General features: G+C 47.6%; 1 protein-coding gene across 2 annotated transcripts in view; it reads right to left on the bottom strand.

The window, feature by feature from the left end:
* Positions 1-24,865, bottom strand: part of sha (shavenoid) — a 54,330-nt gene extending 29,465 nt beyond the window's left edge. Inside the window, exon 1 of one of the 2 annotated variants that reach the window (XM_031988382.2) lies at positions 24,399-24,865. Coding sequence is in view for 1 of the 2 variants with exons in the window: in XM_031988372.2 (XP_031844232.2) it covers positions 18,584-18,733 (150 nt within the window). In the remaining variant the exon portion in view is untranslated. Of the gene's footprint in view, positions 1-18,583; positions 18,855-24,398 lie in introns of those variants that run through there. The other variant, XM_031988372.2, reaches the window with a different exon arrangement.
* Between the last annotated feature and the right edge of the window lie 1,892 nt (positions 24,866-26,757).

Raw genomic sequence — 26,757 nt, forward strand, 5'->3', positions numbered from 1 at the left:
ATTACGCGTGCCCGTGAATCGTAACATTCATCTCGCGAAACGGTAATAACCGTCGCTTGTCCTCGTTTCGGAGCGCGGCAGCGCGCCGGGGTGCTCTCCTCATTCTGATTTACGGATTGTAATTGGCGGCCGGAAGTCGGGGCTCGGTCCCTCTTCACGCGCCAGTAAAAAATGCAGCTCTCATGAATTTATTGCGACGCTGTGACATCGCGCGTTTCAGCAAGACTCGCGAATAAAGATAATGTTTCAGCGTGAAACTTAAGAAGGACGCTAATGCCGGCTCTCGATGGTAGATAACCGATCGCGCCTGAAATATCGTGGATTATCGTCGTTCGAATAGTCGTGGTTGAATTTCAATTTCAATTCCGACTGAGTAACGGCGAACGCGAGCCCGCGGAGCGCGAGCGGGCGCGAGGTTAATCGCGAACCACCGCAAAGCGCGCGAAAACTGCGAGCTCGCGAGCATAGATCACGCGGAGCAAGGCCTATTCTCGGATCACGCGCGCTGAGACCTGTAACCGATCATCAATTCCGCATAAGCGTCATTTTAATGTTCATTTGTGGAGGATATACTCTCGTATACATCGGTGAGCGTGTTCTCGAACCGTGTGAGATTCTCGGGACGGTCCGAGCCGGGTAGGACACGGAAACCCATCCAATCGGCATCTCTAACGGCGAACGTCAACGTTCCTGGCAAAAGCCGTAAATAAATCGACGTACTTGTCTGAATAACTTGTCTCGGTAGCCGTGGCATCGATGTTTTTCCTTTGTTGGCAACTCGGCCTCCCGTACGTCGATGTGTCTTTTCAACCCATAAAAAAATGCATCCACCCGCGATTATACGATCGACTCACCGAGTCTCACGATTTGGTCTTTCCACTGATCCTCTTGTTGTAGACGAGAAGATCTTGATGTTTGAAATCTTCAATGAAGTTGAATTATAAATCAAACTATTGAATAATAGCGAATAACTATGTATCGGCAATTGGTTACACGAGTAATCCAAATACTCGCAGCCTGGTCTCCAAGGAGTTAACCAAAAGAAAGTCGCACTCGGCGAAGTTAGGGTTCGGTTGACTTGACGTCATCGGTGATCGTAACACGCGATCTCCGGCGAGCTCCGCTTAAATTGTCGCCGCGGCGAACGGTTCGGTGTCGCGGACCGAGGTAATTTAGCGCGGGTGACTGCGAGTTTCGGTAAAATCAGGGTCGCGTTAAAGAGGAACATGATCCGCAGTAAAAATGGCCCCGATATCTGCGGCGCATTGAGAATTTTAACGGATAAGAGCCAGTGGCCCGTAAGCGATCCATGTGAATTGAACGAGGAGCTTTTTATTTTTCATGCAAATCTCAGATTAAGAGACGTCGCAATGCGAGGAACTCGCTCGGCAATAACATGGAAAGACGCGAGACAAGGCACGGGACAAGGCTGGAGACAAGGCTGGAGACAAGGCTCGGCACCAGATAACAGGCGCTGTGTAATTACGGGGATCGGGTTCGCTGGAGCCGTGAAATCATCCGAAAGCTCTGTACGCGCCGATCGCGACAGCGCGACGCGGTGCAACGCGTTGCAGCGGTTCACTTCCGCGCGATCGTGCACTCGACTCCCCATGCATGTATGCGACGGATCAAAGAATTCGCCAATTGCCCATGAGTCAGTTTTCGCGCTCGGGAAGAACCGAATCAGCGGACGGGAATGCTTTCTGGGCGCTGGAAGCTGACGTGAAAGGCTGCTGACCCAAAATTCGCGGTCGTCGAATCTGCTTTGGATGAGAGTAAGTCCGCGTTAATCGTTAAAACGGTATTTTATGGTTATAAAACGAATCATCTTTGGTTAGGCTGTTGTAGACAGGGAAAAGATACACCGAAGTATGGTAGAACCGCAATTATTCGAGTTAATTCGTCGATTAACAGCCCAGGTAAATGGTGCTTGTATTTATACTGAGTTATAAATTATGAATCCGAATTGTCGTGTCTGCGGATAAGCAAAACTCCGAGCCATCTATCTAACCGGTGTCCCAGGTAAGCACTACGTTACTTTTTTCTGGAAATTCGATCGCTGTGCACCTTCGGTGCGCCACGAATTAACGTTCGATCCTGCCGACGATACTGCGAATCGTGGCTCGCGTGACGGGAGCACGGAACGTGGTCCTAAAGTATTAATTTCATCTGGCAACGTTTCGTGTCGTCGGCGATGCTGCTCCGAAAACCGCCGGAGGCAAGTTGCGCGCAACTTTTTGAGGAAAAAACTGCGAGCAGATTGGCTGAAAGTTGACTTCCTTCGACCAGATTCGTTGTAGGCCAGCTCGATTAACACGTTTCGCGAGAAAGAATCTCTCACATTTCATTGAAAAAATATCCTCTCACTACCGACTTAAATTTAGCTCGTCGTTATCGACACATATCTTTCGGTTACTCCGCGTTTTCCCTTAACAGTAGGTTTACGTATTAATCTAAAGCATATGGAACTTTATAAATCTTATTTGATGAAGGTTTACGTTGATTTTTATTAATGGAGTTGCACGAAAATATATATTATAATTATCTTCTATTTTTAATTTCCAAGATCTAAATAAACGAACAACAATCTTTGTAGGAGCGATAAAGTGTAGAACAAACGTCCGTACGTCTAGTATTAAGAAACGACGAGTCCTAGCCGCGCGTGGTAAAAATTCGCGCGGTTCGCGCGGAACGAGTCGGAAACGAGAAGGAATTCATCATCGCGGATAGGGGTGTAATTACCAAGATTGAACGAGTCCCGGACAAGGCCTGGAGTCTTCATCAGCGCGGGTGAAACAAACAGCCTGAACGAGCGTAATCGGTCCGCAAGGGGAACGCGTCGTGTGATTATCGGTTATTAATTTTGATCGAGCCTTGTGGCATCCGTCACTGGCTCGGCACGTCTGCGCTAAATTAATTCGTGCGCGGAAACTATTCGTACGTCGCGGAACCTACAATTACACGGAACAACTGTAATTAAAGTAAATAACGTGAGAAATAATGAAGGTGGCTCGCTCGTTGGTAAAGAGGGCGATAAAATGTGGTCAAGTGGCGCTTACGTGACACGACCCGCCGAAATTCGTTCAAAATTAATATTCAACAATGTCGGGAAGCAGGAACGGCCGCGGGTATATAGACCAATTTTATTCGAAAAATTCTCGACGGCCATTCTCCGTTGAACGTCCGAACAGATATAATCCGAGGGAAATCTCGAAACGATTACACGTGGTCCCCGGGTGACCGAACTTGTTGGAATTTATATGATAATTATTGCCCTGTTCGTGGAACGGTGTCGATAAGAGAACTCTTTGGTTCTAGAGATCGGAGCTGCGCGGCCAGGCTTCCGTTCGATTTCGATTGGTCCCTTCACTGTCGGTGAAACGTGGCCGTGAACGACGTTGATTCACTCATGTTCAATGTAATCCGTTGCCATGCGATCTTCTTTCTCATTTACACTCGTCAAAATGTTACTGTTCACAGTTTATGAAGATCCGAAGAGATCCGTTCAACGTGATTGAACGTTTGATTTGAAGGTAGAACGTTGATAACAGCAAAGTAGTCCTTCACTTTGACTCATGTAGAACGAGTAATATTAGTTTCTGAATTCGAAATGTTCACCGCGTATCTTCCTCGCCGTTGTACGGCAAGGGGTTCAATTTAAACGATTCGAAGCACACTCGAGGAGGATGCTTGCATGGAAAGGTAGCTGCTCCGTCGGAAACCGTTCTCACGCCTGATGCCACGAGCATGAGAATAACGCTCGCCCTGTCAAGACTAGGCTTTGCTTTCCTCGGCTATTATCTCGGTCGATGGGGCAGCTTCCGTGGGTTTCGATCGTCGTTTAGAAAGATTCTGCGGTATCATCGAGGATCGGCGGGAACGCGCGCGCGGCTATTGGTATTCGGTGGAAGATAAGAGGAACAGCTGGACCTGAATCGCACGTTTCACGGTAGCGGGCCGTGTCGGGCGAGCCCACGGTTGCACTTAACGCAGTTAACCGCTTCTTACGTTGCACGAGCACGTCGTGCGGCGGGTTCTATAGGGATGCATTAACCGGATGAATCAACGCGCCGTGGGATCGTTGTTTGCGTAAACAACCTCAGCTACCTGCATTAGCTCGACACGTTCCACGATGCGAAACTCGCTGCAAGCGTCGCCCCGGCATTCCCTAAACCTCGCCGACGCGAGAGATGTCGATGATTTTATAGACGTTTACAGGCATGGTTTATTTCGACGGTAAATATTCTCTAAATTCCTTTAAGAGACGCGTGAGATATAAGCAATTATATGATCATCAATTCAACTGCCGGAAATGAAGAAGTTAGATGCAATCGTTGGAACATCGAGTTCGTACGGACCTCTTGAGGTTTCCGCGCGGCAGTCGTTGGACAAAAATGAACCGCGTATTTGTTAAACAGCCGATCTCGTTGCGTGCACGTGCGTAGCGTAAACGTTTCCACGATGAGCACGAGATACGACCGCGTGCTAGCACCGGCCGGCGTATAAAATTCCTCGGGGAACGTGATACGATTCAATTGTCGAGGGAGACGAATGAATTTGCCACGGGACGTCGTTCGTTTTAACGGGCTTCCACTTATCAAGATTGGCACAATTCCGTTAGTGCACGCTCCGGAGAGTAGAGGCCGGCTAAATTCTGGCTGATGAGGCACGCCGAAAAGGACCACCGTGTTTACACTTTACGATGGCTCGAAGGGGCGAGGCCGCGCGGCGAGTGGATGCCCGATAAACGCACCAATAATGGCGCTCGTAATAGATCAAATCTTGAATAATGAACGCTCGAGGGCCACCGAGGACCCGAAAAACCAGTCGGTTTTATCACTCGCGCGATTCTCTCGCGCACCGATCACCGCGGCCTCCATATTTATTGAATGTCTCGGACCTAATATTATTCTGACCGTAAACATCGCGCTCAAACGGTTCCCATCGTTTTTACCGTAACACCATCGAAAACCCGGCGCGAAGAATTCCGCGTTCCTTTCCCGTGTTTCATCTGCCGATGAACAATACACCTCTCGCGGGGACTATAAATTAAATTCCCAGCGATCGGTGAATTCCACCTACAGCGAAGGAGTTCGCGGGCGCGTGCACGCGTGCATTCACACCCGCGGAAATTGCAACAGCGCTTCTATGCGAGATTTACAATTCTTCGCGATAACATCCGCGGGGTCTTTGTCTCGGCGAACCGCCCCTATTCAGCGTGCAACACTGCAGCGCGGTACAGTGCATCGGGCACCACCGTAGCGGCAAGCTATGCACCTCCGAGGCGCGTCTGCCGGCCTCGGTTTCGATAAAAACGCGAAAGAAAAAGAGGTAGCTTGAGATTTATCACCATCGGTCACTTTGCTCGCCCACGGAAACGGCTGGACCATGATCTCTCCCCTGCGATGATATATACATGTTTTCCACGCCACGATCGAGTCATCGCTGACTCGACTCGCCGATTAACCAATTACACGCCAGATGTGCAATGAGATATGCACTTCGACGAAACTGGTCACACGCGAATGAAGGAAAAAGTTGTATTGGTTGTAGGTAACTATTTGATGGAAGAGAAATGTAAAATCTGTATGATATTAACCTATGTATAATGTAGTATGCGAAATATCGAAACAAAACAGCTTTGCTCCTTGATTTATATTTCCTCGTTAGCTAGTTTTAACGAATATCGTCTGTACCTCATCGGAGAACATTGAATACTTCTAGTAGAAAACTTTCGAGTGCAAGACTAAAAATCTTCTCTAAATCCTCGATATAAATGAAATCATTTTAACTCTCGGGGGGCCGTGTTTCCAAGAAACCTAGTATTACCGATCTCTCTCCTTCTTCTATCGGAACCGCAGAGCTCACGACGATCGATCAAATTTCTCGAAGATGAAAGTTTTCTCGCTACGTTTCGTCGCTTTCGCACTGTCCGACAATTATCACCGAAAGGAGAAATAAAATAAAGAGGGTTACAAGTGTGCGCGCATCGCGCGGGATGTCTCCGCGCATCTGTTTGCGTGCTGACAGGCACGTAGAGAAGTCTAAACGTGTTCCCGTGCGCCGACGATAAAGTCCGCCCGGTCGAGGCGTTCGTTTTTCCCTCCGTTGTGTTTGTCTTCCTTTTCCACCGCCGCCGTCATCCTCCGCGCTCGTCCTTCCCACTGTACTTCCTCGTCGAATGTATCGACTTTGACTAAGCGGCTTTTGTGCAACTCGAAGGCAAAGGAATTGCAAATAACGCCGGCAAGGAGGCGGGGGACTCCGTGTTCTCTTACGGTTCCAACTATCCGTATTCATCGAGAGGGCGGCGAACGATGCCGCGAAACGGACTGACAACGGGAATCGTCGAAGGGATGGGATACCCGTCAGTTCGTCGAGCAATAAGACCCGACACGTTCGACAACGCGAAACTACAACGGGACCGTTCCTGTTCGTCCACGAAAAAGTATCGAATTTTCCGAGCGAAGTACATAAACTACGACGGTTGTAAAGTTACACGAAGCAGTTCCCGTAAAGAGCAAAGATGCGTAGGTTTAGTTGGGCGCAAATGAGCATCGAGAAGGAATATCGTGATCGGAGTACGCAAATCACTTCACCGTATAGCGGGCCTCACGCGCACATCATTCGAAACGAATCGCGATCCACGCGGCGCGACTCGGTGCGTTCAAGGTTCGCGCGAGTCACGCTCGTGGATGCGCGTTTAATAAATACGTCGCGATTATCGTGCACGCTTCCTACTGTTCGAAGTACAACGTTCTGCGGTGTTGAAGATCCTGCGGTTTCATCGGCAAAACATCCGATTCGAGCTGTTTGCCTATTTTTATGGTCTATTATCCAGCTCGAGCCCAACACCTGCTCCTTCTCGTCGACGGAGCAATAAGAACGCCGCTTTCTTTTTCTTCTGACATCGCGTCGGACTTTGTACGGCAGTTTAATCGTATTAACCGTGTAATCATTATCTAATGGCTCGTACGACCGACGCGTTAATATCGGTAATGGTAGGTATTAATAATAATGATTTGATTTCAGTCGGTATAACTGTTGGTTCGTGAACAATCTTGCTGATAAGGGAAGCTAGCGTTTACGCGTCGCAGTGATCGCTCCGCTTGCGAAACGCTTCGATTACTCTTCAATTATCGCAATCGTGTTACCGGGGAGACCAGTTTCCGTAATAAACGGGCGGACTTTGTATAATTAAGAAATGATCGTCTTCGCAGGGATAATAGGATATCTGCCGACGAGTTGCGAGTCGATCATAGCGTTCGATGTCTAATTATGTTATTCAGCCGCGACCGATCGTTTAATTACGAAGCCGTAAATAATTCCCTCTCTATCATTTCGGCCGTATTATTCGGTGAGTAGCTGTTAATTCGAATAAATTTGGCAATTAATTATTTAGAACGATTCCCGGTGACTGGAACGCTGTCCAAGAGAGAAGAAAATTTTAGGTTCCGATAATTAGCTATTCAAATTGGTCAGCCTCCAGGTTTCGAAACGATATTGAGAGTTTGAAATAATACTTCATTATCTCTACACTTAATTACAAGGAAACCGTAGCGTTCGATTCTCGATACCAGTCATCGATGTCGAGGCGATGCACACACATGCCTGGTGGAATTACGGTGCCGCTTTAATTACGGTGGATTAGACGTTCAACCTTTTGTGCTAGAAAAGATACTTATTCCTCGGTAATACAATAGTCATTCCTCGAATAGCTCTTGAAGGTGAGAAACTCATTATTTTAGGGCGCGAGCATCATAGCTTTTATCCGTTTGAGATCCGAGATACGTCCTACTATTTAGTTCTTTCTCCGAGCACTTCTTAGAGTGAAAGATGGAGCACGAAGTATTACTTAATCGTCGATGATGCGCTATCCGCGTCGCATTAGTGGGCGCGTCACGTTCCCGGCATTTCGAAGATCGGATCTAAAGCAGCGGCGGTGTCGTCCAGACGCCGAAAATCTGATACCGGCAGACAATTATTTCGGACCCCGACCGTTCCGACCCCTCGCGTCGAAAGAACGCCGAGCTCCTCTGGAATTTCACTAGAACCGGGAAGAATACGGAATACCCGGAAATCGGGGATCCGTGGAACGTCCGCGAAACGGGACCTCGAAATTATTGGAACCGAATCGGTCGAATCCATTAACTCTTAATTGCCTGGCAGCTCGCGCCTAATGTGTTCACCTATTTCCGAGGAACGCGCCACAGCGCCATGATATACTTAAAAGACACTTCACGGACACATTTCGGCAGCTCGTTTCCTTATCTGGTCACTTACCGAACCGAATAATAATGAACGCGTAATCGGTTTAAACCCTTTCTCATCTTCCGCGCGCATTAGGAACGTCGAAGAAGATCGAGCGAACGTTTGTTCCATGATCCTTCCGCTGAAGGAATAGGTATTACTTTAGCGGAGATAATTAACGCTGTGAGAATGTAATCGATAAATTATTGAGACGTCAAGGGTTTGTTACATTCGCTTTCCAATTAATTCTTTTGATTAACCCTTTGCACTCGACTCTTCTCTCTAACGGGACATGCTAGACGCAGGCAATCACTGTACGCGAAAGCTTTATTTTATTAAAATCAGCAGCGGATTAATTACTTACCATTTCGAGAATGAAAACGTTCGAGTTGTTGAATTGTTTAAAGAAATCTCTGAATGCAGAGAGTTATATTTAGATAGCTACAATAGGAAAAGGCGAATAAATTAAATTGCACATATTGAGTCATCATTTCAGTGAATGACGAGTGTGTTACTCGTCCGCAAATAATAATCAGATTGCATTTATTCGTCGTTCTTCATTGGTTATTTGGAATAAGTTTTGTCCAGCACTGTTATTATAGTATACGAAGCTCCGCAGTGACCATCGGGACATTCAAGGAAGTCGTACCGGCTACTGTTGCGGTTGTAGCAAATGAGCCTAACGCGTGCTACATTTACCCGCGATCCTAGAAATCCATTTAGCGGCGCGTCTCCCCTTAATTCCCGGTTGTCCTCAAAGAAAGTGCGGTAATTGCGGAAAAACAATGAGCGCCCAGTGTTGTCGGTGGTACGAGCTAAATCCGGTCTCCAAAGCGCGTGTTCGTTAGCTTAATTGAATGAAGTCGGATCGCAAAGATTGCGCGCGTCACCAGTTTTTACGGAACCGCAGGCCGTGGTGCACGTTGATGCAGGCTGAATCGCGTCTACGGTCTCACGAATCGCTCGGCCGAGCAGAGGCGTAAGGCCTTCCCTTTAATTGAACGGTTCGAACCTCTTTAATTGCCGCTCGCGTTGTCCCGTGATGATGGGAAGGTCTAATTTATGGATTGGGCGTGAAATTCGTTGACCTTCCGCGGATTTTATTCCGCCCGTTCTCCCTCGCGAATCAAAGTATCCGGCTGCTCTGCCGAGGGACGCAATTTAATTTGGCCGGGTAATTGATTTTCAGGAAGCGTTTAACGTCGAGTCGCCGCCGCGCTGTATCCGAGTAGGATCAACGATCGACCGAGAGCATCGATTTATCCTTAGCCGCTGCACGGTAACGACTGCTCCTTACTCCCGCGATTGAGCAGAGGCGACTGCTCGAGGCTATAATTTTTCTACCACATCTAGACAGTGTTACACGTGTTCGACACGACGAAACGGAGGCAACGACGCGCCGCGCTGTTTCTCGTTTTCGCTCGCTCGATCGTAAACACGTCTGTCTCCGCCGTTCCTACTCGGTATCTACCAGTTTCGACTCGCGTCACGATGACAGCTGTTGGACGAGCAACAGCAATCCTGACGCACTCGTATCCCGCCAGTTCGATTTCACTTTTTTCGACGAATTCCATCGTCCCGCCGCAGCGTATCGCCGATCGAATTCACGGGTGTCGATTGAGACGTATCTCTCTGGACGTTTACGACTCTCGATTTATGGACTGGCGTTCACTCGTGTACCTCTTTTTTTACGCTTCTATTTCGTTGATCGAGCGATCGCTATTCGGGCGCCGATTGTGCCGTTCACGAGAGCTGGACGAGTCTTAAATTCAAAGATCTGCCGGCGATTACCGAGCAGCTATCAAAACCGCCTCGAATGTCTGTGACGGCCAACGACATCGTTATCCCCTTTATACAAGTGGCGATTAAGCGTTTTATTGAACTCCGTCGAAGGCTTTCCGCGCCGCTGACGAGTTCATTCCGCCAAACGGAAGATTCTCGTTTCGCGGCTGTACGATTATGCTATTTCCCGGAACATTTGTGACAGGTGTGTCGCTTGAACGACGAATCATTAAGAAACAAGCTATTTTATTTCAATGTTTCACGTATCGATACAGTATACACAGCTCAATATTATATATAGAACTTTATAATCTTGCTATATCGAATCAGGCAGTGACTGACTAGAAAACTTACCGAACCTGGAAATTCAAGAAATTATGGAACTTTGTATATGAGCAGAGTAAGTCAATCCTAATACATTGCAAGTATTTCTCGCATCGAATTTCATGGGTGCAAAATTGCAAAATAAAATTTCTTTCGCTATTTCTTATAGTTCTCAAGTTAATCCACAGGAAAGAAAGATTTGCATTTGTTTCAAGGGATGGTTTCACCCCTCCAAAGTGAAATTCAGCACGAAAGAGTTTGCAGTGCACGAGGCTCGACTTACTCCATTTAAATACAAAATTTCATAAGCTTCTGAATTTCCGGGTTCGATAACTTTCCTTGCCAGTCGCCTATCGAGTGCAAAGGGTTAATTTCACGGTTCACGTGTGACACGATCAACGAACCTCCACCAGGCCAGCTTGTTTTCGGCCCCCTCGAAATCCGGTTGTGAGACGACCACGGTTCCGTTGCATTTTTTACGCGTATCGCCGGTTCGCTCAATGACTGTCGCATTAAAACCATTCGGGGGAGAGGCGCGTCCGAACTTGGAGGAGTGCACGGCTGCGACGACGAAGTGGTGCCGCCATTAGCCGAACATTTTCACTCAAGTTACGTGGACAGTGAAAAATTCGACAGGTTATGGAACCGACCGATAGCCGAAGAGGCGTGTCGGCATTTTTATTCCCAGGTCCCTGTATTAACACTTAATCGCCGGTCACTTCGTTCGTCTTATCAAACCACTTTTCGTGATTCATCAATTGTCGTGGCCGCGTGAATCGTTAACGGAGAATCGTAGCGGACGCGCCGCCGAACCAAACATTCTTCAATGTTCCTCGAGCGGTTAATCCACCGATCGCGCGTTCATTCTCGAGACCCGCTTTATCTTCGCTCCGGCGAAGACAGAAGAATCGTACTCGTTTCGCCGAGCAGGAAGAACGCGATTCCGTGCGTCACGACGGGCAAGGTACGTCTATGGACGTGAAGCTGAACGTCGAATCGAGCGATAAAGTATGCTTCCTCGGTGAATTTACAGTGGCGCGGGTGAACATTACTAAGAAGAATTATTTTCGCGTGCCACTAGGTGGTAGGTACATCACGAAAAAGTACGGTGTTAATGTAAATGTTATGTATTGCGTTATTCGTGTCATTGACCGATTACGGAATCCTACATGTCGCTTCGATGTAAACATTATCAAACGAAGGCACGCATTTCTACGCATCGCTTGGACCGAGTGTCGCAGCTCCGCTGTAAACGCACCCTAATGCGAGAAGGGTGAAGCAACATAGCTGGTCGTTTTACACGACACTCGAAGCGAGAAGTATTTGCACGACTATTCACGAGTCGGCGTTGAAACACTTCCGATGCTGCCTCGCGTGGGAATCGATACGGAATACGAAAGCTGTCGCTGTGTTTTCACGAACAAGACTCTACGATATATCGGAAGAGATACACGTGACGCGAGAGTAATTGTTTCCTGACGACATAATCTGGAAAATTAATGGTAGCCGACGTTTCTAACGGCTCCTCGCGCGTGCGCGTGTAAAAAAGCCACGTTCAACTTATGAATCTATGATCCTGCGAGAACAACGACGTAACTGTTTCCCCAAGCGGCTTTGCCGATTATGACTCGCTCAGAGGATAGTTGTTTAAGGCTTTCAGGAGTAAAATGCTGTCCAATGCAAGGAACGTTTTCCTTTCGAGCAGAAGGATTCGATTGGAACCATGAAATACTTGGATAATATCAACTGGGACACATCTAAATCCCATTTAAAGCATCTTCCTACTATTTTTTAATTGTCTTGATGAACGATCAACCCTTTGCACTCTGGAGGGGACTCTCAGTCGCCACTTGATTTGATACAATAAAATTATTTAAGTTTAATGTTTAATATTAAATTTTCTATAATATATCAACATTTGAAATACTGAAATGAAACAGCTTTGTTCCTTAATTTATGCTCACTGACACTTTAAATTAGTTTTGAAAAATGTTTATTGGAACAACGCCTTATTGGAAAATGTTGAATATTTCTAACAAACAATCGAGCGCAAAGGGTTAACTCATTTTGCCCTATTTTACTAGCAATATTTTCTTTGTGCGAGAAAATGAAGGGAGAAACAACTGATAATCGGTTATCCGGAACTCGAGTATTGGTATGAGAAGTTCTTAGGAGTTAGGCTTGTTATTTACTAACCGCAAATATGATAAATGCGTCAGGCATGTACTTGACTAGGTTAAGTTAGGAAGACTCCTACAAAGTGACCCGTTTGCGTTTTGCACGAGCATACGCACTGCGGAATTCCAACCCCTGACCGAGAGCAGGTGTGCTCGAGGGACGCGGCGCAGATAAATCTTTCGCCTCGAGACCCGCGTGAAATGCAAAACGCAGCCGCGTCGTCCTCCCGTTGAATTAGACGTTTGTACCCGCCTTTTTTCCGTCGGCCGCTCTAACGAGCCACAGAAGAAACGGTACCGACTGTTTCCAGCTTTTTCCTTTCATCTAGAACGCGTTGCAGCAATATGCGCTCAGAGAGCAGAAAATACCTTTTAGCGCGACCGAATCGCTTTCTACCTTGACCGACTATTATCGAGTTATGGTTACACTACTTACTGGAAACGATAACTCGTGAAAGTCACGGTCGGAAATGAAATAACGAAAGCACGTACCTATAACGTCGTGTCGCGATCCGCGTCGATGAATATTTCATGTTTTCCCTCATAAATTCTCCGGCGCATTCATAAACTAATCAGTTCCGATTCCTGAATCGGGGCGATGTCAACAGATCCTTTCATAAATACTTCATACAGAAATGTTCCCGGTGTGTGCAGTTGCGTTTTTCGCTCGTGGGAAACTACTACTGAAAACATCGATGCGGGGAAGCGTTCGTCGCGGAACGATTTCGACATTGATCGATCGATTATCCAAGATAACGGATAATCGACCGGAGCAACAAGGGTCGGTGCTGCTCGCCGGGGTCCAATCGCTGCAGCAGGTTACAAAGAAGAGAATAAGCGGGGACCTGATTCGCGCGAGCGCTGTCATCGTCAAAGAACGTCCGCCGTAATGTTGCACATCTGTTCGGGTTCGCAGCGACGTCGTTCGCATTGGAACAACGGGCCGCTTTCGTCTCAGCCGATTCATCCCGGCCGAGTAGCAGCGCTGCGACGAGTACCGTTCTCGAAGCTGCTGATCCTATCCCATCTGATACTTGATGGTTATATATGGAGGAATATGCGAACAATTTCCTGTTCGGACAGCTTTCGAAGCTAACCGGGGGGCAGGCTAACGCGAACTCACAGTCGCACGGTGCTACCGCGTACGAACACAATGCACCGTACGGCGAATTTGCAACAGATGCCGTCTGCGCGGTAATGTTCGAGAGCGAAAGAGCATCGTTGTTTTACGAGTCACGCGACAGTATTTCCTTCTCCGATCTACGGTTTCAGCGATAACATTAGAAAACGAGTAGGAATCGTTCGACGTAATTTATTCGGAAACGGATATGGTACACTCTTAGAAACCTGAGTCAAAGGTTAGGGAAAAGCTTCGAATAAGTTTGAATGAGAGATGAAGATTTTCGTAGCGAATCCGATATAAGTGGCCGCGGGAAAGTAGCGCGAGGAAACCGCGAGTCGTGTCTATAATTCTTGTCGTTCGCGTCTTTTCGTGCGGGTTCCTCGGCGTGCCCAAGCAGCAACGAGCATTTCTATCGCGTGTGCCAAAACCGAACGCAGCGATAACTTTCACTCGGCAATTTATTCGCGATCGAGACGTTGTCCCGATCGAATCTGCGTATCTGCGCGATGTTCGGTCTCGTAGCTCGTCTTTCCTCCAGGGATTCGTCGAGTGTAATTAGCAAAGAGAGGTTCCACCGTTGCATTATTGCAAATCAATTTTCAAGGGTCAACGAAGAGGCTGATTAATGCGTTGACAATGGAAATGTGTCCGGGGCGTGGAAACCTGGATGACGTTGCGATCGATCAACCAACCGTAACACATTGGGGTATGCGCCCGATTAGGCTGATTAAAAGTCCATTTTAAAACTTTGACATGAATTATTACTTAAGTGGCTTGGTAATTAAGTAGCTCAGTAGCTAGGTCGCCAAGGACCTAGGTAGCAGGGTAGCTAAATTACTAAGAACCCAGGTACTTAGGTAGTTAAGTTGCTAAGTAGCAAGGTAGCTAAGTAGCTACCTATATGCCTTGTATGCTATTTAATTGCATACTATTGTATGTTATTATATTACTTTTTCATATTTTCGTGTAAATAGTCGATATAAACCTGCCTTTAATTTTGTCCGCTCAGATCGGGCAAGCACCCCACTACGCGTCGTTTAGAAACCCAAAACTTCTTCGAGTCGAGCAATCGGGAATGTATCCCCTTGAAAAAAGAAATTGTCTTCGATACGTTCGTATTTCACGAGAAGTCAGTGGGCGCGGTGCTGGCGGCACCGGCGTTCCTTCGGGTGATTATACGCAATCCGGTACGGAGTCGCGAGCGGCTGGAAAGCAAAAAGGAAATCTCGGGTTCTTGCGGCGGTAACGAAAGTAACCGAATGAAGGATCGCTCGCCCCTGTTGGGCTCGTCGCTTTTTTGCGGAACCGCGCTGCGACAAGATTTATGTAAGAGGGCACTTGTTATCTCTGTTCCTCGTTACACGCTCGCGAAGAATCTGCGACACGTACGTCGCCGGTACATCCTCGTGCGACTTGTAACGTATTGTTAGCGAATATTTTGGGGGAAACAATTATAGCGAAAGTTGATTACGCTTTTCGATAGGCGTATTTACCAACGAGGAAAACGGAGAGAAGAACGGACGCGAAGACGGACGACGCGTCGAATATCCTTTGTCGGCGATTAATGGACTCGCGGTCGCCGCTATCGTAAATCTGTGAATCCGAAGGCGAACGGTGCCGTTAATAACACCGGCGGGCTTAATTTTATTGCGAGCAATCGCGCAGTTAAGATCCGCGAGGCGAACATAGAGGAGAAATGGTCCGCTTATCGCGACAAAGGCACGCCAAACGCCTATAGACCTTTTTAACGACTAAATTTGGAAGAGGCCCGGGTCGCGTGAACGGAACTCGCAAATCGTATGGCACTTTTAATTGACGCAGACAGCTTTTTTACGAGCTTCGACGTCCCCGAGCTGCATATACGTATACGTATATGTCAGCGAGGAGCCGGTGAAGCCGGTGAAGCCGGTGAACCGGTTATTTAAGACCGTAAGAAACATCCCCGGTCCGGAGCGCACGATTTTCGGGCTTCTCCAGTTGTTAGGAACTTGACGGAATGTTAATTGTCTTTTGACCTCGGTCGCTTTAGAGACGTTTGAAAAGAAACGCGCCTCCCGTTCTTTCATCGGCCGTAGGTCGATCAAGATCTTTATCCCGCAATGTTTTGTCGTCTCGTAACATTCGATCGGAACTTAAAGGTTCCCTTCCAACTGTGCGCGTTTTTCTCCGATGTTTAAACAACATTGTCGCAAATATTTACTGCCTGCCGACGTTTAATGGAACGTGAACACAGCCACCCGATGCGACGAATAATTTCATCGATGAACGATACGACCCGGTGTTATAGAAGATGTAAATATCCGAAATTGCGGATTCCAGGTTTATAGAAGTGCCCATTGATTTAACGAGAATCTCGAGCGTTCGACCATCATCGCCGTGGGGAACATGATTTTTACCGGACCTTGTTCATTTGTCCATCCCGAACGATCTCGAAGCAGTTCGACCTGAGTTGTGAATACTTTGCACGCGTGATCGTGGACTCTTCCACCGGCCGATTGATATAAATTGGGGAGAAGAGGCAGGGGAAGGGGGCGGACAATCAGGTTGGTATCGAGAATTAGCGAATTCCACGGGGACAATGGGTCTTTCAGTACTTCCAGAGGGACTGTATCGTAAAGCAGCACGCTTTTTTTGCCGGCGACACCATTGCAATTCCCTGCAGGCAGGTGCATCGCCATACTTCGTGCAACAGTAGCGTGCATCGCATTCCGTGAAAGCAAAGAAAAAACTGCCGGGAATATGTACGAGAGGCGGCGTATACCATACCGAAGGCTCCGCGCTTTGCATCGAAAAAAAGAGCAACATAAAAAGGTCAACGAGTTCATTCGAATCGAAAGGTCGGACGACATTTTGGTAAAATTTCGTGCCGCCGTCGATCCGTGAGAGTAGCCGCGGTTCCGCGCACATCGTCGACGAGATACAGATAGCCGGAACGATTAGTAATAACATTACCGCGGTACGTTGCGCGAATAAGGAATTCCGTCTACACACGAGCGCGAGCAATTAACACTCTTATTTGTGTAGCACACTCGTTTCCACGAGGAGGAGGAAATACGCTTCCTGTGCAGGATGCGTTTTAATATTTCATGAGTTTGCGCGATGTTAACAGGATGGAAAGTGAGAAGTACGAGACCAATTTGGCTCTGATTCTTCTTCTTCTCTTCTTCGTCTTCGCAACATCGGGCTGCGCGATGGGAAAACCGTACCAACGAAGAATGATCCGCGATTGCCTTCATTATCGATCGTACTTCTCGCGTGTGCATGAGCAGGCATACCGATCGCGCGTTGCCGGTCCCTCGAGTTCACCGTCGAAAAGATACGCTATTCTCTTTTCTCTTCCCTTCTCTTTGTTCTCTTCGAACGAACGATTTTCCCAGAAGCAGCGAATTTAACACGCGCTCGTCGATGCAGCTCGCTCAACCTTTGTTTCGCATTTTCAATTGCGATCCTTTATGCTCGCTGATTTATTTGACGTCGTCCGAGGGGAAGCAATCTGCGAATAGCGCGTCGAAGACGATGAGATGCAACGATACGCGAGCTTCGTCTTCCGCGTGTCTCTCGAGAGGAAGATCGTGGCGACGATCGGCCGTTTATTAATTAGAATCGACCACGGTACACGCGAGGACGCGGTTAAACTAGCCGCGGAAAACATTAAACTATCAGTTCTCTTCATTAAAGCCATCAGGCTGTGACAAAACACCGTTGCGGTCCGCGAAATAATGGTCCATTAATTAATATTTATACTCGGCTTGCGCGGACCATGACGTTTCACCCGTGCGCCTGTTACCGCGCACGCTCGTCGCGGCATCGCGCCGTGCCGTATAAATGCCAGCCGGACGTTACCGGGCCACTTTATTTAATGAATATTTAACGCACTCCACTTCTCATCGTGTCGCATCGTTGATCCTTTCTTTTCTCTTTCCTTGCGTCTCGCTTTTCATATTCTAACCGGAGCGAAAACAACTTCGTAATAGAGAGCGGAACGGAATCGATTGGAAACGGGATCAACGACAGAGCGTGCCTCGAGGAATTGATCAAAATATAATCCGATTACCTATCCTGACAACCGCTAAAATACAGCGGTTCTGAGGGTGAATCGTTGTTGACCGGCAATCGCGATAGAATAAAGTACGATTAACAGTGTCGTAATTGACAGTAACAACAAGAAACTCGTAATCGTGCATATAATCGTGTAATCCGGTTTAATTCGTTGTTATCGACGCATAATCGACTTACATTTCGCGCAACGGTGTCCGATTTCCGCGTCGAAATCAACTCTAACGAACCAATTAAACGTGAGGCCTCCCCTACGGCGTTTCGATAATCTGCGGGGCCACGAATTGTCCCTGAATGAATAACAAGAAACCATCCGCGGAGTGATACGCATTCGTGTAATTATGCCGACAAGCTGTTGCAGGAGGAACAGTCGTGAGCGTTCCTCGAACCGTAATTCGTTCCTGAGATAAATGAAACGCGCGCGGATCGATTAACGGATGTAGCGTACAATATAACTCTTTGCATTTCGCATGCATCGGGTTTCGTTGCTGCTTCCGGAAGACAATTCCCGCGGTAATGAAACGCTCAGACTAACTTGTATCGCAGTTGGAATTAAACGAACACGGGGCTTCTATTCCCTTCGTGGGACTTATTCGGAAATGTCCCGGCAATTTACTTTCTGTTTCGGTCGGTATTTTTTCTCTCTCAGATAAACTTGCGAGTAATCATTGTTCGCAGACGGATGAGCACGCGGACTAGAAAACGAAAGGGTTCGCCGGGAGTGTTTCGGCCTGGCTTAATTACGACCAAGTGGAAACAATGTAACTAAGAAAAAATCGCGATCGCGAGCGTGTAATAAAGCCGCGAATCGAGAGAACCGTATCGTGAGGATCATAACGCGGAAGAAGCTCGTTTGCGTGTAGTTACTTACCCTGCGGAATACATTACTCGCGTACACCCTTCGCGAACCAACGACTGAGGAACTGAGGCATCCGCTGATTCTACCGACGTCGGACAGCTCTCCGCGCAACAATAACCAGCCGAGTAACAAGTGTAAGCGACGAAGCCGTGAATGTTTCATGCCGCGCCATTTGCATGGAGGCTCGCCGCCACGTCGATTAGACGCTTCCCAAGGAAACGTACGAGGTTGCCGGGGCAAGCTCGAACGGGGATATTGTTAACGACACGTCGCGCGAGATAACGGTATCAATTAAGATATTCCATTAATATTCAGCAGCCGGGTAAGGATTAAACTGCGCGATAAGCGCGTGCATCGACGTCTACATAGCGTTTGAACTTTCCTGCCCTACAGGTTAGCAGCAGCTCGGCAAACAACTACGCGACGGCAACCTGTCACATCCGTTCGGACCAGTTTCGCGGGAATTTTAATGAGAATGGTAGAAATGTGACGCCGCTGGCTAGGTTCGGAGTTCACGCGAGCGACGATCATCGTCGCGGCGCGTTTCTGACTGCATAATTAACCCCGACGCGGTTCACGGTGCACCAGGCGAATCGGTTTCCTTTTCGTTCGAGTGATTAATCGAGGAATTTTCGTCATTTCGCGAGGAACGTTCCATCAGTCTTTTCGGCAAATTAATTAGTAAAACAGCCGCATTACGCGGTAAATGTACCCCGGTTTCGAGGACACGCTGTCTGAGTTGGTGACCGCGCGTACATTAATTTCACCAAACAGCGAGTGTCAGCACTCGGAATACTAGACTTGATCCGGTTATCGCTGGCTGCGATCTGAAGCGCATCTACGCGTATGCTGGAATGAAATCGAGAGACTGATTAATGAACAGCCGCACGCGTTATTAATGGACTGTAGGGAAATGAAGAGCACCGAAACTAAAACAGCCGAGTCCTCGGAGCGTGGCATTTCTTCGTTCGAACGACCCAACAATCCAGGAAGCCCCCTATCTTCCGTTTGATTTCCGTGTAACTTCAGAGTGCAACAAGCGCGATGAGAATCGCGGCGCGAACTCAATTGAATTATTAATGAATCGTCAAGGTAGGTCGTAGGTATCGGTCCACTGAACATTCCAAGTGGATTCCTTTCCCACCGTTTCGGCTGGATTATGGAAAACCAAGTCGTGGGATATTTTATTGTCTCTGAAGGCGTGGTGAGATTCGAGTAAACACAATAGAATTGGAGAATATCAGGAGACGAGATACAATCGCAGATCAACGGAATAGATACGACAATCGGTTACGATTGTCGAACGATCGGAGCAGCGTGGGTACCAAATCAGACGAGTGATGCATGATCGAGAATTTCCGGGAGCAAAAAAATCGGCGTATCACGCAATGATTACAAACAGAGCACGTTCGAATAAACAGGATGGAAACGCGGCAGCAACAAGATCTTGAATGCGCTTTTACTTTCAAAAGGTGTTAGTAAACCGAGATAAATTGCCATCGGACACGCTGTAATTAGAACAGCCGCATAATTAAGCTATTCTCTTAGCGAGCATATCATAACGCTCTCCAGTCGAGTGAAAGTGCTTACACACGGTATCATCGGCATCGTTCCTATCTCGATGCGAACTAGGACCGATCGACCTAAAGCGAATACCTAATTCGACCCGACACTTTCGATAATCGGTGAATAGATTGTCAACGAACGCGATGCGTAATTATTACAGAACTTGATTTATATAATGGAAGTGTTACGCGTGATCCTATCGCTTCCGTTATTGAAAGTAAATTGCATCTAACACCGCTCTCTTTTTTTCTGCGATCGCCTCGAACGCGTCGGAGTTCGACGTCCGAGTGGAAACTTGCCAACAGTAACGTTCTGTTAACTATAGGAAATTATTGTTAACTATCAATAAGATTTTGCAGCGCGATTCGGGAAGCATCTTCTACTGAAATGAACTTTTCTTGTGCGCATTTGCATCCGTTCTCTTCTCGCGACTCAACGAAGTGGAGTGCTTCCATATTCGGTAGTAATTAAATGCGATACTATCGTGCTTCAGTTCCACGTAACAAAGTACAATCAAATGAATTACACGCGACACGAACGGAGAAGGCGTGACGAAAATAAGATTTTTCTCTATTCGAACATCACAGATATTGCATGTGCGTGCGCAAGGGTAAATAGAACAAACGGCGAACGATACTTTCTTTGCAAAAAACCAAAAAGCTGAAAAGACAAATAAAGACGTCGTACCGTTAAGTTGGTCAACTCTTTCGAGCGAACATGTTTAGAAGAACGTAACGAAACTATCCAAAAATGTGACGAACATAAAGTACGACCTGCTGAAACGAAACTTTCGCGCGATTAGCGATGATTAATAGCACGAGTTGTAAATCATCGCGCTAAATCTATAGAATTCGGTGTGTGGCAAGTCCTTGGAAGAACTACACAGGAACGAAATGAACACCGGGACGACGCGACACTTCCTCTCCTCAAATTATTCATACAATTTTTCTAGAAGCTTTTAATAACGGCTCTCATATACGAGCAATCTAATGCGACGCTTCGTCATTCGGAATAAATTATCGTAATACTTAAACTGCCAATTGATGGTCGTCTAATGACAAATATTGAATATTTGAATATTAAAAAACCAACCTCTAAACTATTCCTACAGTCTAATGGCCACTACTCCACGAAAAATGACCAGTGTATCAACTACGGCACAAACATTGTCCATTAACGACTAATCGCTTACGCAAGAAACAAGTAATAACTCGAAATCTATTAAAAAGTCGGTTAGAGGATTACGATTTGACGACGCAATAAAAATCCGACGCTTCTAAAGCGATCGTTCGAATCGCTTTCTACCCATTGCGAAACCCTGATCGCACCGTAACTACTGTAATTACAACTTAATCGGAATTAGCCACCGCTACTAACAAGCTTCTACTTGGGTATGCTGTACGCTCGCAGTCCGATACAATTCAGATTACACGTGTTATTTCGACGATCGAAAGTAACCGAATTAAGCGTTAGACCATCGCAATGGACGAATTTTCTCGTTATCTTGTCCGATGTATCGGATAATTTAAAAAGTACTGTAAGTCCCTTGCTGCGTTATTTGCAACAGCTGTCGTAACGTGTAATTAAATGCTCAGCAAACACTTGAAGCGCAATCGAAGTCGAATCTGTAAATAAATATATTAGCTATCGTTAAAACAGGTTCCCAAATCGTCAATGACCGTTGCGGGAACACCTTGTACGCCAGCGTATCGTTAGCAGCACTGGTAGCCGGCTACCAGCTGCGTTCGCGAATAGAGTCAACGGGATCTGCTACATCCGGATGTATTATCCGACGGCGGAGCGTAGTAAATTAGTCAAGGACTAATTTTAAATCATTTCAGTCGACCATATGGCGCGCAATAGAATCTTGACCGTAGGTAATTCGAGAATTTCGGATGAGCGTGACGAGCGAGACGCGATTAATTGTTCAGCGTGTTCCGCAACGCAACAGACTGTCTCAATTCCGCGAATAAAAGCACTTGAGTGATATACATGAGACGAGAACCGATAGCGACATCCTCGTTTACGCGGGCACGCGAAACCGCGACGTGCCAATAAACGTCGGAAGCGTTTTACGCGCCGACACAAACGATATTTCGAAACGAGCGTTGTCAGGAACGCGTTTTACAGCCCAACCATCTGGTCCCCGGACGATAATTAAAACGATTCTCCCCGACGCGGAGGTAGCTTAAGCAACGTTTGATTGCGGGTTGTTAGACGTCGCATCATCCAGACAATTGATTAATCGCGCGCGGTCGAACCCCGTCGTAATCCGTTCCCGCGGGACGCGACGAGTTCGATGCTGTCCGGCCGCATCACGCTCGTCGAACGCTCTTCCGCGTTTCGTCCCGGCGAATTTCATGGCCGATAAAAACGCAGAAAATGTCGTGTAGCGGGTTACCATCGAGGAGGGGTGGAAGCGTCGTGAATTAACGGTTTAGCGATCTCGTGTTCGACTTAATCCAATTTTTTGGCGGACGGAAGACCGGTAAGGGGCTGATTCGATTGCGGATGAGTACGGGGAAACGTGGACGAGGAGATCGCGAGAGAAGGATCGGGGAAAGAGGAGAGAGAAAGAGATGAACGGAGCGGCGGACGGGAATTGGAGCATCGAAGAGAGGCGTGGCAGCTTGAATGAACGGCGTTGGCGCGGCGTGAAGCGGCGCACAGCAGCACAAGACCAGAACCCGTCTAGCGAGAGAGAACTCGCTTACTAGCAGAGATCGGCAGACAGTTTCTAGCACGCTCTCGCGACTAGCTTGTCCCTCTGCTTTTATTTGACGGGTGTAAAGTGGGTGTGTGTGCCGCGAGTCGGCTTCTACGTGGCCTTGCAAGGTCGCTTCTGTACACCGCTCCGCGCCGCACTACACCATGGAGATCGTATCTGCCGGGCCGTATCTCCTCGGTGCTCGGCCGTTCGATCGCAGCGCGTCCGCCGGACACAGCCGCGGCGTTTTTATACCGCCGTCATCTGGGATTTTTTTTATAAGCCGCGCGTTTAATTAAACGAAAATCAAACAACCGGCCGCCGTGCGAACGTAACTGCGACCGGCCCGGTCGCGTACGGATGCGAGCTAATTGGACATCGCACGGAGACAAGATCGTTGTACGATCGGCAGATCGATACGCGAGAAACGAACAAAGCGAAATTCTATTAACGTCCCGAGATTGGCAATGCGATTAATGGGACAACGCTGCGATCGCCGCTCGCTGTTGCGTCGAATCGTTAATCTTAGGAGCGCCGAGTCGGCCTATTTTATCCTCGCGTCGCTCGAGAACGATTGTCTCATAGACCGATATCCAATTAGAACAGAGAGTGGTAACGATGATTCTTGGTCCACGATTCTTGGAGAAAACCTCCAACTTTGTCAATTTCTCGAATGAACCGCGAAAATCAAGAAACCGGCCGGCCGGCCGGTCGGGAGCGATGGTGTTTTATGAGACGCTTCAGCGTTTAAAACATGGGATTAGAAATTTGTCAAGTGTTCGCCGTGTACCAGGGAGACGGTAGATAGTTTTATTGCCTTCGAGTATGATTTAGTAGGCAGGTGGTCTGCCTAATTAATCGGTAAGGCGATACGATTGGCTGGGCAAACGTAACAGATGCAAATCACTCGGGCGAGACGAGGTTCGGGAGCCCGTTCACCACCCAGTTAGACGTGTTTATTCAAACAGTAGACTTCTTCGAATGCGATGGAATGTCACAGTTTTACTTTTCTCTCGTTCCCGACGTGACTAGCCGATTTATATAGTTGTACCAATAGCTGCGAGCGTACCGCCTCATCGACGGCCATTCGTCTCACCCGACGATCGGGTAGATCGAGATTAATGATTAAGTTCGGCTATTTACGACTGGTAAACCGATGCGGATTCATCGTAACAAAAAACATGTGATATCGTTATTTTTTCTTTTTTTTTTGTACAGTCGCTCGCTTCAGGATACTGCAAAGAAACATGTTCCGTCTGGTGGATTACAGAACGATGATTAATGAGCGTTCGTTAATTGACCAAGAATAATCACCCAGCCAATTTCGGTAACGACGAAAGTTGTTAAACCTTAATTGGAAAAACCATCGACACCGGAATACAACGAAAGTGTAATAGATAGCGTAAGCGATTTTCGATTCTTCGAAGGACCGACGATTTTAGTTGCAATGACGATTTCCGAATGCACGCGAAATACCGTTTCGTCGAATAAAAGAATAGCCTGCGATGTTCGAGAATTGCGCCCTATGCGGGGAAATAAAAGAAACCAACATACCTGTGAAATTTCAACCGAATTCGACGAGGCAGTCGGTGAATCCAATCGGCCACGGCGATCGACGCGGATCGATGATCGATGATATTCGCAGCACGTGCAAGGTGTTCGTTAGCGGTGCAGCAGTACTTGTTCCGCTCGTTCAGAGGATCCTCTTAATTCCACAGCCTTCCAGCATCATTTCTCTCGGTGTTTCCGCTTCCCTCTTATTCACAGTATTTACCACCACTTTTCATCCGAACTGTCCATGTTCGTGTCACGCGTGACGCCGGATGCGCTCGATCGCGCAACAGCCTCTCCTCGTATCCCGGTATCGATCAAGCGACTCCTCATCGAAAATCCTCGGAGCGAACTGTGTCGAAAGTATCTCGCCGGAGTAAACTGACGCCGCGCGTCGTAATTTTACGCGACGCGGGAAACACTACCATCCGTCGAATCCTCGGAAGCCAACCAATCCGCAGCGATCGAAATATTCTAACGGGTACCCGAAGACAGCGCAGAATTTAGATCACGCTGCGATAGCCTGATCATCGAGGTTCGCGGTCGTGCATGTGACCGCTGATGCAATCGCAAGAATCGTATCGATCGCGACCGGTACCGTTCAAGAAGAGATTGCCGATCGGCGTCCTTGATGCTGCACGTGAACCCGGCGTCGCGTGTTCGGGACCGCGGGTTCGTTGTATCCCGATTAGAAAAACAAATGGTCAATTATCGGGATAGGGCGCAGGGCTGTCGCGGGTCGTATTCTGTGACGCGAGGAGAACGTGTTCTAAGAAACGAGCGGCGAGAAGCGCAACGCAAGGTAGAGTTTCGAATCCGTGCTGCTTGGTGGTCGGGTAGTTTGTGCCTGAGAGCGCAAGCGAAGCTACGATGATCTTGCTCCGTCTCCTTTCCTCCGGCACCGTCCGAGTTCGTCTTTACCTCGTGATTCCACGTCCCTCTTTAGATCCTGCGTCTCGATCCCCTGGCGAACTTCTTTCTCCTTTGGTCGCACGCGCGCGCGCGTTACCAGATGGCGCCGTTCAGTGACCACCTCAACGCGGTTCGAATGTTAGACAAAGTTTTACAGTTACGCGCTTCGACCGTTCCGAAAAATCTGTTGCACTTCCGAACAATCGGTTCGAACTCCATCGTTTGCGTGGTTCACGCTGCAAGTTTCACCGTTGCCTTCTAGACTTTTCCGAGCTCAGGTGAGGACTTTCGATTTTGTTCGCTTCCCTAATACCTCGATCGTTTTCATTTGCGTTTCTAAACGTCGATGTATTCTATCCTTGTTAATTCCTCGTTTTTTTGTACATCGAACATTTCATGGAACCATCGCGCGACGTATCGTGCTGTCATCGGCGAAAAATAATGTGCGACTGACCTCCCTGCTACCGTTGCAGAACAGGAGGCGAAGATCGCGCTGCAATTTCCGTAGCTTTTCATTTACAGTTGAATAGAATGGATTGCTAATAAACATTATAAGCCGTGTCCTATTTCAGGCAACCTCGATTTCCGAACCAAGAGATAAATAAAATTACGTGCTATTAGAAACCGAACTTTGATCGAACCATAGGAGTGTTCGGGACATGAAATATGAATCTAACGTTGGTAAAAGAGCCACGTGTTCTTAGCCGATTCTAAAACGACTCTATCAGTTATAATTAATGTGATTTTGACATTGACAAATAACGACAAGGTATCTTCGCGTTGTGTGGACACATTTCACAAAAATTCTATACGCAGCACTCGTCACAAACGATTGAACACGCGACGTTAGCATCATCAAATAACACGCATCGATCACATACCCGTTAGTAGCTTATCTTTGCGTAGCAAAACATTAATAAGTTTCATTCACACTAGACTGATAGTGTCACCGTTGTTCCCGCATTTTTGTCCCCGTTTAGACATGCGCTTTAGAAACCATTGGTCGTAATCCGTCCCCAACTCGTCGTGGTTACCATCAGCGTCCCACAAAATAAACGTTCCGCCGATTACACTTCAGTCATTCGAAGCGCCACTTTTTCAAAACTGTACCCGACGAACGTCGTACGTCTCGTAAATATTGAAGTATATAGGGCAATTTAGAGGCGAAGCCCATGTGTCGGCCGCGCCCCGAGGTACGCCACATAGTGCAAGCATCAGCGATACTTATCTACCAGACAGAAATCTGGAAACGGGGACGACTGTCACGCGATTGAAAGCGTCAAGTCGTGCCACGCCGGGTCGGGAAACGGCGCTTTTCACGATCGACGATGTCGTTCACGGACGACCACGCGCCCGCTCGAGCACGCAACAGGTCTTCTCAGTTTCTAGTTTCTGGATCGCGAATTATCAAAGGCTATCATAATCAGATCGAACCGTGAGCAAACTACGC

This window comes from Nomia melanderi, chromosome 3, assembly GCF_051020985.1.
Source record: "Nomia melanderi isolate GNS246 chromosome 3, iyNomMela1, whole genome shotgun sequence".
Classification (NCBI taxonomy): Eukaryota; Metazoa; Arthropoda; class Insecta; order Hymenoptera; family Halictidae; genus Nomia; species Nomia melanderi.